An 18,004-nucleotide genomic window follows, 5' to 3' on the forward strand; every position below is an offset into this window, starting at 1 on the left:
GCTAGCTGCAACAACCACTTGAACTCCAACTCCAACTACACTCCAGCAACTATCATATTTCAGTACACCCTTCAGTAATGACCTACTACCAACGGACATCTTTACGCTGACTACTCGAATATGACTAAATTACTTATATTTCCTCCCGCCCATCAATAATCGCGGCCCAACTAGGCTATCATAGGCTATCAACATGCCAGATACCGCCTCCTTAAATTCGCAAAGTGCACGCTCCACTGCCACTAGATCCATCTTCAACAAAGGCCCTACCTTCACTCTCGAAACCTTCTCTAACCGCGACTTCATTGTCAAAGATTTCATCGAGTCCCTTTCAGACTCTGTCATCCCGGCCTCCCAGCGCCGGTCAGGCGGACCTAGCGGCAATCAACCCTTCGACCCGAAACCCCTTATTCGTACCTTTGAACATGCCCAGCGTCGTATGGTCGAGTTGTCTGGCGACCTGGAGCTACGGGAAAATGAACTGTCCGCCGCTGTGAGAAGGGCAGAAGCCCAACATGCGCAAAATGTCAGTTCGCTTGGCTTCAAATTAAGCCAGACCATCGAGTCGTTTCAGAAGTTGGATACATCCCTGAATGGGCCAGGCGGAGGAGGCGGTGGCAATATTGCTGTTGAAACAGGAAAGAAGCTAGAGGATCTCGATCGTCAGAGACGGAGGGCCTTGGATGCGCATTTCCTTATCGAATGTTGGGATGAAGTTAGCAACCGTGGGGAATTATCCCTCTTGGAAAATTTGAGACGATCAGGAAGCGGTGAGGGAAAGGTTAGGTGTGCGCATATTGCAAGACAGCTACTCAGGATAAGCAGGAGATTGGATCCCAAAAGCTGGAGTGAGGAAAATGGCAGTGTCGGGATGAATGGAACATCGATGAACGCCTCCTCTCCTGCGAAGCGCATAAATACAAGGGAGATTATAGAAAAGTTCTCAGAGACATTGGAGAAAGATCTGCTGAAGCAGTTTGATGACTTCTATCGGAAAGCGAATTTTGATGGGATGCGGGACTGTGCAGCTGTGTTATACGATTTCAATGGCGGCGCCAGCGTGGTTGGATTATTCGTTAATCAGCACCAGTTCTTTATTGACCGCAGCCAGCTCATTACCGAGGAGATTGGAAGAGATGCGGAAACGTGGGAAATGCTGGCTGACCCTGACGCTGACCCACCAGTTGTTGAGCATAGCCTTCAGTCACTGGTGGACGAGGTCAAGGTTGTGGTTCAGGAGGAATCTACGATTATCAAACGCGCGTTTCCGTATTACGAGCAGGTTCTCGAGAAGTTTTTGCAGAGGATTTTCCAACAATCCATACAGCAGCGGCTAGAAATGGTATTAGATAAGGCTAATAGTGTATCGTCGTTAGCGTTCTTAAGGTCTCTCCAAACCGCCCGGAGTTATATCAGCAGCCTCATCGATGATATGAAGTCCCATGGCCTAACAGAACACCCAGAAACAATATCTGTTAAGACTGCCATTATCCTGGATCAGCAACTGGAAGACCTTTTCGTTCCCTATTTTGGAAGCTCATCCTACATCGAAAGAGAAAGGAAGAATTTGGAGGAGCTTTACACGTCACTCATGTTTAAATTTACAACTTTCCATAGTCGCAGGAAGAAATCCACAACGACATTCATGTCGTCTCTGGCGAAATCTGGCAGCGAACTCATTCACTCTGCCAGAGATGCCTATGTCAGTCGACTAGATTCCTCAGACTTCACCCCCACTCAGAAACGAATGCTACTGCGTGTTGCTGGCCTGAAAGACAATTCAGATTTACACAAACAAAATGAAATTGAGCTTACGGAAGAAGATGGCCGCTTGAACCCCGCTTTTGCGAAGCGAATGTTGAAATGGCTCGCAGAAGGGGTTGGACGAGATCTGGAATTGGCCGTCAGCAGCGAAACGCCGAAGGATGTTTCCGCGCTTCTGAACATGCTTCTGTCTATGATGGGGGAAGGATATGTCGAGGTTGCGCTCGATGGGGCACTCGAGTCTGCGTCAAGCCAGGAGTCCACAAAGACAGAACCCGACTTCTTATATTTAGGCAGCTTACGTCCTGCGATTAGTATCACACACCTCATGATGACATGTATTAACACCGTACTTATTCCATTAGCAGCCGGAAACATTACTATCAGGAGAGATATGGAGAAAAAGGCTTCTCTAGCAGTGAACCAGATCGAGGATAAAATCAATTCTATCGAGCAGAAAACTGTAGACGTGACGTTGTCCTGGGTGTCACGACTTCTTTCTGGCCAACGAAAGAACGATTTCCGCCCGAAAGAAAATGTCACAGATGGCGACACGGCATGGTTGGAGATGCTGCAGACACCCGTAAGTTTATTTCTCTTGACACAACCCCTACCTGATAAAGAAATTTTGACAGTAGGATCCATTTCTGACACCATTCCAGACCTGCGCCGCTATTTCCACCTTTCTCAACCGCCTACATACCACAATTCTCACTTCCCTCTCCTCGAGCGGCTCCAACATCAAAATTTTCCTCACAGAAATCGCCCTGGGTGTCCGCACCTTGCTTCTCGAGCATTTCAAGCGCTTCCCGGTTAACGGCCCCGGCGGCCTCATGGTCACCAAGGATATGACCTGCTACGTAGACTTACTACGATCATGGGATATTGATGAAGCTGTTAAGGGCGTTGGTGGGGCGCTCGATGTTCTGCTGGAAGTTGGCAGTTTGTTCGTCGTTGGGCCTGAAGCGTTGCGAGAGCGGGTTCGGGCAGGAGCTACGAGAACTACTGGTCGGGGTGGTACTGGCCCCGGAACAAACAGGACGGGCGGATCCGGAAGCACGGCACAAGCCACAGCAGGATCAGGGTTGACAGTTGAGGAAGTCAGGGCCTATGTCATGAGAAGGGAAGATTCGGGGAGTGTAGGGATGCAGATTGTTTTCAATGCGTTGTGAGCATGATCCAATTTTGAAAAAGGTTGTTTTAGAGTGACTCCTTTCTCTTTTTCCTATATATACTTTGATTCCCAATTTTCTTTTCCATCGCTTCACTTCAGTTTAAAGTGAGTCGTTTAGGTGTTTCATTCCTTCATGTCCGAATCTCCCCGGTCGCTCTTCCCATAGATTGGGAGTACGGAGAATATTGTATATAGTACTTGGATAGAATAAGGAATCGCCGTCGACCGGAAAACAAACTCCTTCAGCTGGCAAAAAGAGAGGCTTGCGGGGTTGGGCGTTAGAGGCGATTCCCACCATGTGAACGGGGCCGTATACTCAGGATTCCGTCTGCCAATTGTAAGCTTACAAGAGCATAGTGGGGGGGAACATTGGAACAACTTTGCTGCATAGCCACCTTACACCTCAGCCCAAAGGAATATCCAAAAAACATTTCGACCCTTAATTGGTACGATCAAAGCCCGTCCAGACATATGCCTTCAATTCGTGTCTCACTTAGGATTGCCAGCGAGTTAAGCGTATATCTAGACAGGTGGAAAGGGGTGTTGTATAATCAGTCGCTTTCACGAGGGTACACAAAGCCGGTCAAGTTTATATTAATTCTATTTTCTTCTTAATGATCTTTGTAGTTTGTGATTGAAGCTTGCTCCCCCTTTCGTTTCATCGTTTCCCGGACTTCTTTCTCGACCTTGAGCTTCATAAGCCTCAAATACGCCCCAGATAAATGGAGCTTGCCTTCTGATTGGAAGAAGATTACCTGCTGCTGCACATATTTCGCGGCTTAGGGTTTGCCAAGCCGAAAGCCTCTCGCTATTACGCAGTCGGCGACCAGCAGTAGCCTTCAAACAAATAGACCAACTCTTCGGAACTAGGTCTTCTGGTATTCAATCCGAAAATTCCTGTTCGATAAATTTCGAGCTACTATGAGAGGGTGAAATATCTTCCCATATGAAAAGACATAACGACGCTATTTTTTTGGTGAACGAATATCACTTGAAAGCTGGAAGATGCTGCGGCTGGTTGCTATCCCGGGCATCAAATGTTGTTCTAAAATGCTGGATTAGCAAAACAGGCATGACTAAAATCTATTGGTCTTTTACCTTGGATATTCAACATGGCTTGATATTATAGCAACTGAAATACCCATATTCGCCTCAATATCTCCTGATTTTCGCGATGCTCCCCTCCTTTCATGCGAGCCTTTGAAGATCAAAAGGCAGAAACTGGGAGGAAAATGATATTTCGCCCTGATGATGTAGCATCCATGGACACACCGCATTTGATACCTCTTCCGCAGGTAGTACATCCTTGCTTGGATCGACAAAAATACGACTGTTGATTCAACTTGATTGCAAATGACCGGCAAGTATCGAGACAAAGCTCAGCCAATCATTGGGAGGTCTGGAACTCTGGCAGTTTAATTGCAGATCCCTTGCACCGCAACACGTACTGCACCATAAAGTCGAGTTCGAACGCAGCGTATTGTCAGGGCATTGAGACGAATGAATGTTCACCGGACATATATCCTGGATTTGCGCTCGTATCGCCCCAAGCAGTTGGCCCCTCGCAGAACAACGAGCCAAGTAGCTTCTCAAGATAACTAAGGGCCCAGGTGTCCCTCGCTGATCCGTGGGGCTGATGGGCCAACACATAAAAATCTTCCTGCCTTGCCTCAGTTAGTAAGGGTTGGCTGCGACAATCCTAGCAAGGGAATATCGGCCCAAATTTGAGACGCCAACAAGTCAAGCTTTTTATAGTTGACTCCCGCACAGCATACCTTGACAATACCTCGACGAATCAAAGGCACGGCTTTTTAAGCTTTATCGAATTAACATTGCTTGGGGAGTGGATTTACAGAGGTCAACGATAAGTGATATTTATGGAATACTTCTGATCAATTTAATGCGTGCTCTAAAAGGATCACAATCCCCTAGACTTGACAGATATCGGGGGAAGTTTTTATCCACACAGTTCTTGAAGCTGTCTAGGAGTGGGTAAAACGCAAATCTATAGCTCCGGCTTATGTATGTTTTCAGCTGGTTTCCTCAGATCTTCCTCGTGTTGGCAAGGAACGTTGTCCAGTGGAAGTCGCACCTGCTATAAAATGCCAAGAGATCCACTGGCCTACTCGAGGGCATTTTGACTCGTTGAAAATGAATCACCACGAATGGGCGTTTCCTATCGACCCGATACTGAGTAATATATTTCCCAAAGTGATGTTGCCTATTTCATAGGCCAGGCGTCGCCAGAATCCTGATCCCAGGGCCTGCGTCGGTGCCACCCGTCACAAGGACATTGGGAAAACTGGTTGTTAAGTCAGCATGAATAATAATGCGACTTTGTTGTAACCACAACACTGCCCTGAACTTGAGTCCTCCGGGCCGTGATAATCTCGTATTCTGTACGATTAGACCCTCTCTTCTTTTCCCGGATCTTCCCCCGAATACGACCCCAGGAAGGCAAAGAGGACGGAACAGGACAGACAGGAGCAAAGACACCAACAATGCCTATATAAACCACTTCCTGCCCCGGAGAAGGGCGGAAAAGGGACCTCCCAAACAGTCCACCAGTCTATCCCACTTCCCTCTCAAGAAGTGATAAAATCCAGTCTTTGTCTGCAAACCAACTACTTTCCCATTCAAACCAAACCTCCACAATGAAGTTCAGCATCGTCAACGTCCTTGTTTCCGGCCTCCTACTCGCTGCTGCCAGCGTGGACGCCTGTCAATGTAAAGTAGGCAGCAGACAGGGTCAATACTGCGGCCACTGCGAGGCAGTTCTCGTTACCCCCGATTTTGTCTATGACCATGTGTACGAATGCAACCCCAGCGGCGGGTGCTTCGACTATGGCGAACGCAATGATTGCAAGCAGAGCAATAACCCTTGCCCATTTTGAAGCGGTGTGTTGTAGATTTTCTTTTTCGACATCACTTATCCGTCTTGAAGGGCGTAAGGAACACGGTTCAGGATGGCTAACAATTGTGATCTCATAGATTGTCTATAGCCAAGGCTTGTAACTCGCAGTTTCCTAGATGGATTGAAACGGACGGGATGGCTTGGCATTTGTGGGAGAGGTATAGAGTTTGTAGGAGAATATAGGAGAATTTCGGCCACTGAAGGGCCAGTTAGTTGATAGTTGACAGTTGAACCTCGGGCGATAGATTCATATTTTTCTTTTAACCGAGACTTTATCAGTTGATGTTTTAGGCTTAGAGGGACAATGTTTATTGTATCGAAAGAGGATGGAAGTCCTAAGTAATCATGGTTAAATCAAAATGTCATCCTATTCTATTGCCCAATGCCCATTATTCATATCCGAGTCTCATCCATCATCCGAAGGCATCGACGTATCATCGAAGAAGCAAAAATAAGGTTTACGATCTACAGAACTTAATAGTCTTGGCACTTGAGGCTCAACCAATATTAAGCTTCAGGGACTCCGATCCGCTGATGCCAAAGTAGGACTAGCGTCCAATCGTGGCTGACTTTATCTTTATCTCTATCATGGTGGGAAGGTCAAACAGAACGAGTGGTGTTACTTTCAACAACGCCATTTAGGACACGGGTCCTCCAAATTTCTCATTTTTCTATTCTGAGGCCAATCTTCGAAAATCACACAATTTCCATCGTCTTTATATGTTCTTCAGCTTCTTTCTTTCAGTCAAGGATCTTTCGAGAGGATGTATCAAGCAAAAAAAAAAAAGGGAAAAAAAAAACCGTCATCCAAAACCCGCGCAGAACTAGGAATGGAGCGAAATATCCTAAAAATGCGACACTGAGCCACCACAAATAAACAAAAAAGAAAATAACAGAAGAAAAAAGAAAAACAAAACAATTCTAACGTCATACTTCCCCAACGTCACAAATAGTAGTCCATTGAATGTTCTTTAAACCACGTGGGACTGACAGCCCCTCAACAGTCCAACTGGCAATAGCTAACTCAAACACCCAGGCAAGAATAGTCTTCCCCCAATGCGTCTCCCTGCCCCAGATCGCATCCTCAATAACAGCCCCAACACCATTCAGAATAAAGAAAGCGTAGATCCGGGCGAGAGCATCGAAGGGTAATAGAGGCTTCAGGCCATACACGTGGAAAAACCCCATCAGCCCAAACGACGCAACCACGCCAAGAGCCCTGGCTATGGACACTGGCACGCCGTATCGTTCGGGTAGAGTATACCGTATCGGCTCATATGCGAGCGAGCGGCAGGGACTGGCAAAAGCACTGTGCCATGTTTCACTCCAGAACGTGCTCAAGGAAGTTGCCGTGTAAAGAGGTCCAAACAACGGAGGGCTGGTGCGGTAACGGAGTAGAAGCTGAAGGCTCTCCCAAAGTACATATATGGCGAGTAGAACTTCCAAAGCAACCACTGTAGGGTTCGATTGTGGAAAGAACGTTTGTAGAATGGCAAAAAGTATGGCGTGGAGTACGAGATTGCCCTGTTCGGTAAAGTGAGGTTTCCATTGCTTCGACTTGGGACTTCCCCGACCATTGCGATAGCTATTTTCACTCTTCCCTTTTGAGAGACTGGGTGCTGGGGCGGGGCCGAGCCGTGTGGTGTTTGGTGTAAAAGATTCGTACCGCAATTCTGTCAGGTAGAGGAGAGCAAGCAAGCCGTGTGATGGCATTGGATCATGCGCATACTGCGGCGGGTTATGACGACGGGCGAATAGATCTAGCGCCTTCATCACTCCAATCGCAACTGTATTTTCGGTCAGGAAATGATTGAAATGACTGAATATTGATGCTGCTTCTCTGATGCAACGATGCCAGGCTCAGAAATAATACAAAACTCCATTCAGTATGGATACCAAAACTCCCAAACATCACCCCGGATTTTGTAAAACAGTGCCATTCACCGGCCAAGTGCCTGAATAGTTATCGCCCAAGCAGATGGAAAAGAAAACAAGAATCAAAAATCAAAAAAAGAAATATGAAGAGGTGAATCTCCTTACCGGCAAAAAGCTGCAGGCTCCGGATCATATTGCACTCCAACACCATCAAGCAACTACTCGCAATGAATCCAATACTCGCCAACAGGCTCAGAATCTCGAAGCTCCTGGTCTTGCGCTTAGCAAGCGCATAGAGTGAGGAATAAAGCAGCAAACCAGGCACCAGCAGTGATGCAATGCAGAGGAACAGATTGATTCCTACTTGCTTGAACGCTCTTTGACCCTCAGGAGTAGGCACAAACCAGTCGACTAATGGTTTGGCCATGTCTCCAGAGCTGATCTGCGATCCCGTCGCAAAACCTCGTCGCTCCGATTCCTCGGCGGTTATCAGGAGCGCCGAAGTATACAAAGATCGCACTTTATCCTTTTCCCTTTTTTTTGTCTTTTCTTGAGATGGAAGAGAAGCTATTCAGAAGATCCAAGATGGGTATAACCAGGGCACCAGCAATGCAATGAACGGAAAGCTCAGGGCGTCCAGTACAAAAACCATGGAATGGAAAACAATGTAGCGAGCGATGTTGTCACTTTAGCTTAGAGCAAGTTGGCCACTTAGCTTGCGTCAAGTCAGTGACAATGACCCAGATCAATTACAGCATCAAGAGAAAAAAAAACAAAGATGCCATCTCAAAACAGAAAAAAAGGAGGTAAAGGAGTGGCGTCTGCTTTCTCTTCCAATTCAAGTAGAACAGGAGTACGATGATTTCGGTACAAGGGATAGCGTCAAGTCGCCACAATGCCTTGTGTGGTAAGAGGGGCAATGTTGTAAAGAAACCATGCACCATCACCCCATGCATACAAAGATGGAAGACACAATACAAACCACCTCCTCCAAGAGAGTGTTGGAGAATCGGTATCTGTGTGTCCCAGTTGTCCCAATTCGTTCATGCTAATAAATTGGTGCTTTGACACACAGAGCCGGAAGTTCCGGCAATCCCCGGTTGTGCCGAGCCGGTCTCTCTGTTGTGTATAGAAGTATACTGTATCTGATATTTTCTGGCCCATTCATCTATTTCTGAAAGGCAATGGGTTAATTGCCGACAGGTATTCTAGGTCCATAATTTAAAGAGTAATAATTTAGTTTATTTGAGCTCCACTGGTGCCAGTCAGAGCTGGGGTTGGCTGCTCATCGAGTTAGGTGGGAAGGGAGCAATTATATTATTTAAACTGCGGAATTCATTGCATGCTAGTTTCTCTATGTGCTAGGACTAAATAAACAGAGGAATCCATTGCTACAGAACACCAGGGCAGTTCTCACTAGATAGACGGCCGCTGTTCGAGTCTCTGGGGGAAATCATTCAAGATTCCTCACAGCCTCTTGGGAACTTCAAACCAAAACAGGAGGGTAAAAGTAATATAAAATGCAAGCAGGGAATGAGTATGACCTCCGCGTGGCGAAATGGGGGTTGCAATGGGATGGCCGTCCGACTCCAAAATTTCGAACCAGGTATAAGGAATGATCGCATTGGGAACTAGATTGTTGTTGATTTCAACTTCTCGCCTAGCTCATCAACGGTTTTATCCACGCTCTGAACTACTGGCTGGTTCTCAGCCACGTCGGCCTCCGTGAGTATATGTTCGGCTTTTGCTTGAATGTCGATTTCAGTATCAGTCGCTACGCTTTCCCATTCCCATTCCTCCGCCTCGTTCTCCTCCTCCTCCTCCTCTTCTTCTTCTTCCTCCTCGCCTTCTAGCTCGTCAAGTTCATCTAGACCCCATGCATCTTCCTTGTCATTTTTTCCAAATCGTGCTTTGCGTCTCTTCAATAGCTCTTGTAGTCTCATGATATTTTCGTTATCCTCATCAAAAGCATTCGCATTGAGGAAAACCTTCTTAAGCGCGGGGAGGCTAGTTTTAGCAACATGAACCAACGCTCCCACCCCCTTGCCATTTATCTCGTTCCCTTTCAGCTTAAGAATCTCAAGTTTCGTGTTCCCGCCAGCAGAAAGCGCCTTCGCAACCCGGAGCCAGCCCTTAGCCGTGAGGGCACAGTCGTCAACCCCCAGCTCGCGAAGAGATGGCAATCCCGACAATACCGCGGCTAGAGCAACAGAGCCTTCCTTCCCATACGTATTATCTTCCAAGTCGAAGACTTCCAACTCAGGCGCATGACAAATGCCTGTGTTCAGTAGTTTTACGACGCCCTTGGAATAAATGCCATTCTGCTTCATCCTAATTGTCCGAAGTCCCTTGCCGTTTGCCTTAATAGCCCGTGCCCATGCTTCCATGCTTCCAGCCTCGAGTCTGTTCCGGCCACAGACGATGGTCTCGAGGGCTGGGATTTCATATTTTATTTCAGGGTTGGATCGCGCTTTGAGTTTACTCTCGCTAAGCTCTGTTAGAGCATTCGCGATAAATGTACCTGCCTCTGGGCCTAGGCCATTGTTGTTCAATATCAGGTGGCGGAGGGGGAGGTGCGCTCTTAGAAACTCGACGAGGGGATCTTTGGTATTCACGCCGAATGCGTTATCGCTGAGATCGATGGCTTGCAGGGTGTGGACGTCAAGGAGAGGTCTGAGGAGGGAGTAGAGCGCGGTAGGGATTTCGCTAAGCAGGCGACCGGTGAAAAGATCGTCCAGTCGTACGGTTTCCAGGTTTTTTTGTTTGCGCAAAAGCAGTCCCAGTTTCCTACATGCATCGGGGCTGTATGAGTTACCCCCAAGGTGTACCTCAGTGAAGACATCGTCAGTGTTGATGAGAGGTTCAATATATTTTTCAAGATCCTCCAGGCGATCGTCGTCCACCTTTTTGAGCTCAGCGTCGATCTGTCTGATCTCATCTTCGATTTTCTTCAATTTTGTTTCTTTATCCTGTTTCGCCTGCAGTTGGCGTCTCTCCCCTTCCAATATTCTCTTTTCCTTTTCAAGGATTTCTCTCTTGGAGTCAAATCTCTGGCCTTTGACCCCAATGACAAAGAGGATATGTGGAGGGGTCATGGCGGGGTAAATATTGCTGTGCAAGGACACGATCGTTCAGGAGGAGTAAGAAAAATATCAGTGTGAGTATTCCAGCAAGCCAGCTGCTATTAGAAGAGGGAATCAGAAGGGTGAATGTACAAGCCAGAGGATAGAAAAAGTTGAACGAAATTTTGTACTTTGCATTGTTTATGTGGTCCGGATCCACACCAGGACGGGAAGTCCCAGTTGCCTCGGTAAGACTGATATTCCGGTCTCCGAGCTTTGTTTGCAACTTAGTTTCGCAAAGTCAACAAGCTATTTGCCAATTCACTACATCACTTAAAACCTCTTACACCCTTCTAGCGTTTGCTCACCGATATCAGCCTCGTCGGTATCTACCTCTCAACAATGTCGCTTCCAGCATTCACGTCTATTTCCACCGGTGAGTTTTCCAATTTGAAAGCCATACACACTCGGGAACAAGCGCTCGCTAACCCGTCTTACCCAGCTTCTCCATCAGCTCTCAATTCCTCCACATCCAGCCCCGCCGAATCATCCTCAAAACCCAAGGTACGTATGGGGGGCTCCTGCTTACCCTCCTGTCCCCGCTCCAGCCGCACCCATCACAGCCATCGGTCAACCCAGTCAGGCACCGAATCCACCGCCCCGTGGTACTGCTCCTACCTGCCAGTAGCCTATTATTGTCTAACACAGAAATTTGCATTAAAACGCCTTCCATAGCCATGCTGCGTCTGCAAAACCGAAAAAGCCGCCCGCGATGACTGCATGCTTTTTTCCAAATCAGACGATGCCGCGCAGCAGGAATGTCGACCGCTCGTAGAGCAGTATAAGAGCTGCATGGCTGGGTTTGGATTTAAGATTTAGAAAATGGAACGAAAACGTCGGGGCTCGCGGTGGAATATATGCTATGAAGAACAAATCGGGTTGTTCGAGGTTGTTTCTGTGTTATAGTTTTTGGGGGGGGGGGGTTGGGGGGGGCGGGGGAATTATCGGGATGAGATGGGCTGCAGCTCAACTATTCGCGAGTGTACGATAGGGTGGTTTTACTTTCATTTTCACTTCTTTTGAAAAGTTTGAACTTTGGAATTCGACAATGCATACTTCTGGCGCGTTACGTTAAGGCGTCAATATGGAAGGGTCTTGATATATATATATTTTTCGTTTTTGGTGAATTTTTTTTTTATACGTGCAAGCCATTATTCGAGAAGTGGCTTCCACTCCCTCCAACCTTGTCGTATGTCTTTTTTCTTTATATTGTCCATGAAAAGGATGTAAAATAGAAGATCTCCACTTCCACTATATAAATATACGTTCATTCAAGAATGATCCCCGCCTACTCTCTACGGTTTGTAGCAATTTATCAATTCCAAGTCTCCCCTCTCGATCTTCAAATACTTACGTAGTAATTCAAGAGGCTGGACGCAAAAAGTCTAAAGAGGTAGGCAAAAAATAAACTCATATTCGTTGACAATGAGGATATAAAGTTACTAAGTGATAAATATCTGGGTAGATATAAAACGATCGAAATAAAACGGTAGTATGCAAAAATTAACTATGCAATGTGACGTAAGGCTAGCGAATATGCAGAAATTGAGGAATGGAGAATGGAGAACGGTAGGAATAAGAAAAGGCTAAAGGTAAATAGAAAATAGAGGGAAGAAACACCTCACAAAGTAACGTAAAACTAGGGTGCTAATCATGGATGTTGCGATCCCAATAGAAAAACAAGATACCGTGACAAGAAAGATGAATTAACTCAGAAACCAACAGGGAGCATGGAATGAACGCCAGCGGGAGTTATGTTTAAATAAGCCCTCTTCATCCCGGTGTCGAAAGTGGAAAGCCATGACCACCACTATTGCGTAAGGTCCATCTAGCAGAAGAAAACGCAAGTCGGTCTGTTTCCTGGTTTCCGTTTCTATGGCTATTAATCCGGGCGAAAATTTCGCTAGGCGGTCCGGGAGGTAGCTGCATTGCTATAAATTTAGATGCGCGTGTTGAAAAAATCCGGGTTAAGTTGAGATGACGAGCAGGATTGTGAAAACTTCCATCGTCCTGGAGAGAACAGAATACCGTCCCCTCGAGGTTTTGAAGAATACTTGAGGTTGACGAGAAGGCATTATGGTTGGTTTCAAGCACTGATACTGGACCCCGCGCCACCTCCAACCCATCCAAATTTTTTCAATCCGCCTTTCACCGCTTCCTTCCCACAGCCAGCCCCAGCCTTGATACTTGATAAACGATCATTCCCCGAACTGTTCCCATTGATGAATCCATCAAGTCCAGTAGACCCAAGACCATGTTCAGCATGGCCTATTTCTCGCCCTAGTACGTATCCAGCGGAGAAACTGATGGCAGAGAACAAAACAACCACACCAGCGCTGATTACCCAGGTCATAACGGTGGGGCTGATGATGGATGAACTCTGAGACATAGACACACGGCGCGACCGCTTTGAGGACGGAGAGTGATTGCGAGAAGAGTTGGTTTTTCGTCTTGCTTTATGGGCGGAATCGGGCGACGCAGCACGTTTAGAGGATGAGGACCGTGGGGTGTGACTGTGTACTGGGATGTTGTTAAAGGTGGGTGCTATCGCCCTGGCACATTCTTGGCTGTGGTCCTCTCCCAGAGCAATAGATTCGGGAACTAATCGAAAGGCCGAAGGTTCAGGTCTCTCGGTTGTTACCGGTCGGGAGTCTTGCTTGGGCAACCCACGAGCCGCGGCTGCGCAGGATAGAAGAGTGGAAAGGCTTGCTCGTAGAGCAGCATCGTTATCGGCTTGGTAGGAAGGGGATATCATATTGTAAGGGGAATGTTGATGCTGGCGCGAATGTCGTGAAGGGTGTAGGCTGGAGCGCGAGTTTCTCCTTGATCTAGCCCTGAAGCTAGGAGGCGCTGATATCGGATTTGTAATAAAAGCGGACGGTCTCGATCGTTGGGTTTGCGAAGCGGGAGGGTGTGAAAATGCATTTGGCTGCGGAGTGAAAGTTGGTGGGTTCGAGGTCAAACCAAGAGCGGTAGAGTTGTCATCTTCATCGCTTGAAATTGCGACCTCAGATGTTGATAAATTCCCACGATATAGCATCGCATTTCCGCGTGAGAGATCCTCATTTGAGCTGCTCAGAACCCGGTCTGACTCGCTCTCACTCTCTTCATATTCATCTTGACTACTTCCTGGGACACTGGGAGAGCGGCGCGAGTAATGAGTATTTAAATTACCTGTCGCAGAAGCGTGGCGGTGGATTCTTTGGTGGCGTCGCTGCCGTACCCGAAGCCCTGTCGTGACAATATCATCGCTTGCAGTGACAGAAGATAGGGAAGAGGATGACGGTTGAGACGCAATTTCTATCCACGAATCTGTATAGTAACTAAATGAGTACATGTTGAACGAACAAAATATAGCGAGCATTAAAGATAATTAAGGAGATGGAAAGTTCAAGAAGAAAGTACGGCCGATCAGTATGCATGCTTGATACCTGATCGGGAGTGTCTATCTATCACTTCGTGTTCGTCATTCGCTAGCTGCACACATACCGTCTGATCTGGTATGTCGTCCACCAGACGTATTTTGTGATGGAATCACAGTTTCTCGTGACGTAGTTGCCGTGACGGTATCTCTGGGGCCATGTAGCGAACGTTCCTGGTTCCCGTCGAGAATAGTCCGATGAGGCTCAAGGTGGTTTGGCTGCATGTTGAGTCCTGGCAGGGGAGGAAATGAAAGAATATGCCCTGCACTTTAACGGTTTCTGGTCTAACGACGTTGGTAGGATCGAAGTAGGAAGAAGTGGCCTTAAATAAAGGGCCAAGAGATAATCGTGCACTGATACTAAATTGGCGACTGAGAGGAGATAGCACGCTAGAGGGAAATCAACCACAAAGAAAATAACAATTGAATAACAGAGGACTGTATAGCTGGTTGTGTAAAGGGGGGTAGAAGCCAGAGACCGGATGTCCACTGGATGGCCCCGTGGTATTCCTCAGGTGATAATACGAAGCAGATGAGGGAAAGCAAGTGGTATGGTATGCGCGATAACCGTATCGCAACCAGCACCCTCGTAGAAAGTACGAACAAAGGAGACAAGGAGAAGAGGAAAGAGGTGGGACAGATGAGGACGAAATGTTAAAGAAGTTGAAGTTGACGATAAATATAAGAGGTGAGGAGACGTGGAAAGACGAGCCAAGGGGGGAGATGGGCGGTGACCATGACGCAGTGCGTGGTGTTTGCCGATGGAGCTGTTGTGGTGGCTCATCCTACCCTCAATTGCTGGGTTATGCGTTGGTTTCGTCCAGTAAGAGCGAGGGATGCGTGGATTTAGGGCCATAAAAGTGCGTGGGTACATCGAATTTAAGTTAGAGAGCTGCATCACGTGCGATGCCCCGCTTCCTCAAATAAGTTTAGGGCTTAGAGCTGCATATTTGTGACGATAAGATAAGAGTTACATCTGAATTGCACGTTACGAGTACTTATAGAACAACTATATAATCGAAATCATAATATCGAGGTTATAAACGGGTCCAAGGAATTGCCTCTGCATTAAACCAAAATAAGAACTTTTAGGGGGGAGAGGGTTAAAGACAAATAAACATGAACAGAAGCCAGAATAAACAAAACAAAACCAAAACAGGTATATCATACATTACCTTTGGCGGGGAGTCATTCCATGGCGCCAACTGAAATCGTCAATTCAAAACATCCTTGACATATGGAAAATTCACCACCGAAAGCATTTCGTGTGATCTAATCAAATGTGGTCTTCGTACCGCTGTAGTCGCCAAATCCACCACGATTGGTGCTGCCACCACGGCCTCCACGGGGAGCACCACGACCACGGCCTCCACCACCACGTCCACCACGGGCGCCACCACGACCGCCACCACGACCACCTCCACCACGTCCACCGCCTCCAGAGTTCTGGCGAGGGGAGCTGAAATCGAGGCGCATCGAACGCCCTCCAAGGTCAGCACCATTGAGGGCCTGGAAAGCGGAACGCGCCTCATCGACCGACGAGAACTGTACGTAGCCAAAGCCTTTGGGACGGCCAGACTCTGGGTCGGTGGGGAGACGCACACCAAGAATCGATCCATGTTCCGCGAAGGCCTCGGAGATCATGTTCTCGTTTGCGCTAAATGCGATGTTACCGATGAACAAGGTATCACTCTCGGGGCTCGTCTGGTCACCGAAGTTTTGAGCGCGGGACTGCGCACGCTCTTTTGGGGCAGCATTGGAACGACCGTTGGCGAAATCGACGTTCAGTTTACGGCCGTCGAGCTCCGCATCCTTTTTGGCTGCGTGAGCTTTGGCCGCATCCGCAGCGTTGGTGAACTCAACATATCCGAAACTATGCATAGGGGATCGTCATGTCAGTTTACATGTTGTCTATAGTGATGGTGAAGTTTCCAGCTTACCCTCTCGACCTGCCACTGTCACGGTCGGTAACAATGCGCACACCAGCAAGCTCACCGAATTCCTCGAACTCGGATCGGAGCCATTCTTCGTCGACATTCCATGACAGGTTACCAATGAAGAGGTTCCCACCCTCATTGGAATCCACCTTTGTTTTCTTGGGTGCGGTGACCTCCTCCTCCTCGTCTTCAGCCTTGCGCTTCTGAGACTTGGAAGATGGCTTCTCAGCCTCAGTGTTTTTTGCTTCTTCTGATTCCTCAGCCGAATCATCGGATGATTCATCGGATGAATCTTCCTCGGATCCCTCGGAACTATCGTTGTCGTCGCTGTCGTTATCAGACTCCTCTATAGTTGATTCCTGTAGACTATTAGCAATGACTTTGTGTTGAAGCGTGTCACCAGTGTAACTTTCGCTTACCTTTGCTGCAGCTTTGGCAGCTGGTTTCGTTTCTTCAATAGCGGAAGCTTCGGAGTCAGAGTTAGAATCAGAATCAGAGTCACTTTCGGATTCAGATTCATTGCTCTCACTTGTCTCCACCTTCTTGCCGTTGGTTGCAGGCTTCTCATCCTCGGACGAGGATGATTCCTCCGGTTCAGAATCGGATTCGGATTCGGAATCGGATTCAGATTCGGGCTCAACTCTGGCAGTCTTGGTGGCGGCTTTAGCGGGAGCAGGTTTTGTCTCTGTCTCGCTTTCACTCTCACTTTCGCTGCTAGAGGCCTCGGTGCTATCGCTGGACTCGCTCTCTGACTCCGATTCCGAAGGTGATGGCTCCCTCTTCTTAGATTTCTTGTCTTCCTTGACAATTTTCTTGGCCATCTCTTTGACCTTCGATTTTGGAGCGACAGAACCCTTTGTCACAGAGCCATTCTTAACCTTGGACACAACCTTGTCCTCTCCTTTGCTAGTCTTCGATGATGATTTCATTTTTGACATCTTCATCTAGCCATGGTTAAATCTCGCGATTCCAGAATAGAGAGATAAAGGAACCGTGAAAAAATACAAGATAGAAAGGAGAGTAGCACTCACATTGTCGTAATTTCAAGTCAAACAGGTATTGGAACAAAATCTGTGCAGCAACCTCTGAAAGTACCCTCAGTACCCACTGTGTATTTGGTTTGTATTTGCGACAATTTGAGCCCTCACTCGAACAGTAAGCAACAAACAGCTATTAGATGGCTGTTATATGTCCTATTGAACTCGAGATCTTTGTCTCGAAAATACCCGCAAATGGGTTGCCCTCAGTTACCCACTAGTTTCAAGCCCACAGATGACAGACAGGCAAATACTTGCTCCGTCTATAGAACCCACAAGTGAAAGTCCCACAGGAAATTTTGCAGTATGGTTTTCAAGAAAAGCCCACAGCCCTCAGAAGTTCAGAAAGCCCACAGGTACGGAAATACTTGCAGCAAGCCTAAATTTGTATCGGGACAGAAAAGGAGAAAAGACAGCACCGGGTCCAGTCTTTATCTCTCTAGATCCACAGGCAAACTCCCACAGATATCTTGGTTCGAGAAGGAAAACTTGTTCAAAGAAATGGAAGACGCAAAAAAGATGGAGGACACAAAAATATATCGAATTTTCCGGAAAAATTAATTTCGGCGGCTGGAAATTTTGCTCACCGCTTTTGGGAAAACTTGGCGCGCTAGAACACCGGCAGTTCATCCACGAACTACACTAGAGTAAAGTAGGTTAGCGGCTTGATCCAAGCTCATGTTACCCACAGGACCTCGGTAGCCATCTCATCACTTCGCGTTGGAGCTTGCCAGGTGCAACTCCGACGACCTCAACGATA

At 47.4% G+C, this 18,004-nt stretch overlaps 7 protein-coding genes across 7 annotated transcripts; 3 read left to right on the forward strand and 4 right to left on the reverse strand.

Moving 5' to 3' along the window:
• Positions 1 to 193: 193 nt before the first annotated feature.
• On the forward strand, positions 194 to 3,116 carry HCBG_03738 (exocyst complex component protein; the record flags this gene model as incomplete). Its single annotated transcript, XM_045430787.1, has 2 exons — positions 194 to 2,347; positions 2,427 to 3,116. The coding sequence occupies 2 exons, from the start codon at positions 194 to 196 to the stop codon at positions 2,934 to 2,936; spliced, it is 2,664 nt and encodes an 887-aa protein (XP_045288930.1).
• Positions 3,117 to 5,592: 2,476 nt separating this feature from the next.
• HCBG_03739 (uncharacterized protein) lies at positions 5,593 to 6,195 on the forward strand (the record flags this gene model as incomplete). The annotated part of the gene is made up of 3 exons (XM_045430788.1): positions 5,593 to 5,747; positions 5,930 to 6,010; positions 6,144 to 6,195. 3 exons carry the CDS (start codon positions 5,593 to 5,595, stop codon positions 6,193 to 6,195), a joined length of 288 nt encoding a protein of 95 aa, XP_045288931.1.
• Positions 6,196 to 6,779: 584 nt separating this feature from the next.
• Positions 6,780 to 8,154, reverse strand: HCBG_03740 (uncharacterized protein; the record flags this gene model as incomplete). Its single annotated transcript, XM_045430789.1, has 2 exons — positions 6,780 to 7,639; positions 7,893 to 8,154. The coding sequence occupies 2 exons, from the start codon at positions 8,152 to 8,154 to the stop codon at positions 6,780 to 6,782; spliced, it is 1,122 nt and encodes a 373-aa protein (XP_045288932.1).
• Positions 8,155 to 9,358: 1,204 nt separating this feature from the next.
• Positions 9,359 to 10,822, reverse strand: HCBG_03741 (ran GTPase activating protein; the record flags this gene model as incomplete). The annotated part of the gene is made up of 1 exon (XM_045430790.1): positions 9,359 to 10,822. The coding sequence occupies one exon, from the start codon at positions 10,820 to 10,822 to the stop codon at positions 9,359 to 9,361; it is 1,464 nt and encodes a 487-aa protein (XP_045288933.1).
• A 369-nt stretch (positions 10,823 to 11,191) lies between these two features.
• Positions 11,192 to 11,668, forward strand: HCBG_03742 (copper metallochaperone COX17; the record flags this gene model as incomplete). Its single annotated transcript, XM_045430791.1, has 3 exons — positions 11,192 to 11,225; positions 11,304 to 11,353; positions 11,525 to 11,668. The coding sequence occupies 3 exons, from the start codon at positions 11,192 to 11,194 to the stop codon at positions 11,666 to 11,668; spliced, it is 228 nt and encodes a 75-aa protein (XP_045288934.1).
• A 655-nt stretch (positions 11,669 to 12,323) lies between these two features.
• HCBG_03743 (uncharacterized protein) lies at positions 12,324 to 14,495 on the reverse strand (the record flags this gene model as incomplete). The annotated part of the gene is made up of 2 exons (XM_045430792.1): positions 12,324 to 14,149; positions 14,339 to 14,495. 2 exons carry the CDS (start codon positions 14,493 to 14,495, stop codon positions 12,936 to 12,938), a joined length of 1,371 nt encoding a protein of 456 aa, XP_045288935.1.
• A 740-nt stretch (positions 14,496 to 15,235) lies between these two features.
• Positions 15,236 to 17,748, reverse strand: HCBG_03744 (ribonucleoprotein; the record flags this gene model as incomplete). The annotated part of the gene is made up of 5 exons (XM_045430793.1): positions 15,236 to 16,143; positions 16,211 to 16,566; positions 16,627 to 16,673; positions 16,737 to 17,145; positions 17,239 to 17,748. The coding sequence occupies 4 exons, from the start codon at positions 17,143 to 17,145 to the stop codon at positions 15,543 to 15,545; spliced, it is 1,413 nt and encodes a 470-aa protein (XP_045288936.1).
• Between the last annotated feature and the right edge of the window lie 256 nt (positions 17,749 to 18,004).

Source organism: Histoplasma capsulatum, assembly GCF_000150115.1.
Source record: "Histoplasma capsulatum G186AR genomic scaffold supercont2.4, whole genome shotgun sequence".
Classification (NCBI taxonomy): Eukaryota; Fungi; Ascomycota; class Eurotiomycetes; order Onygenales; family Ajellomycetaceae; genus Histoplasma; species Histoplasma capsulatum.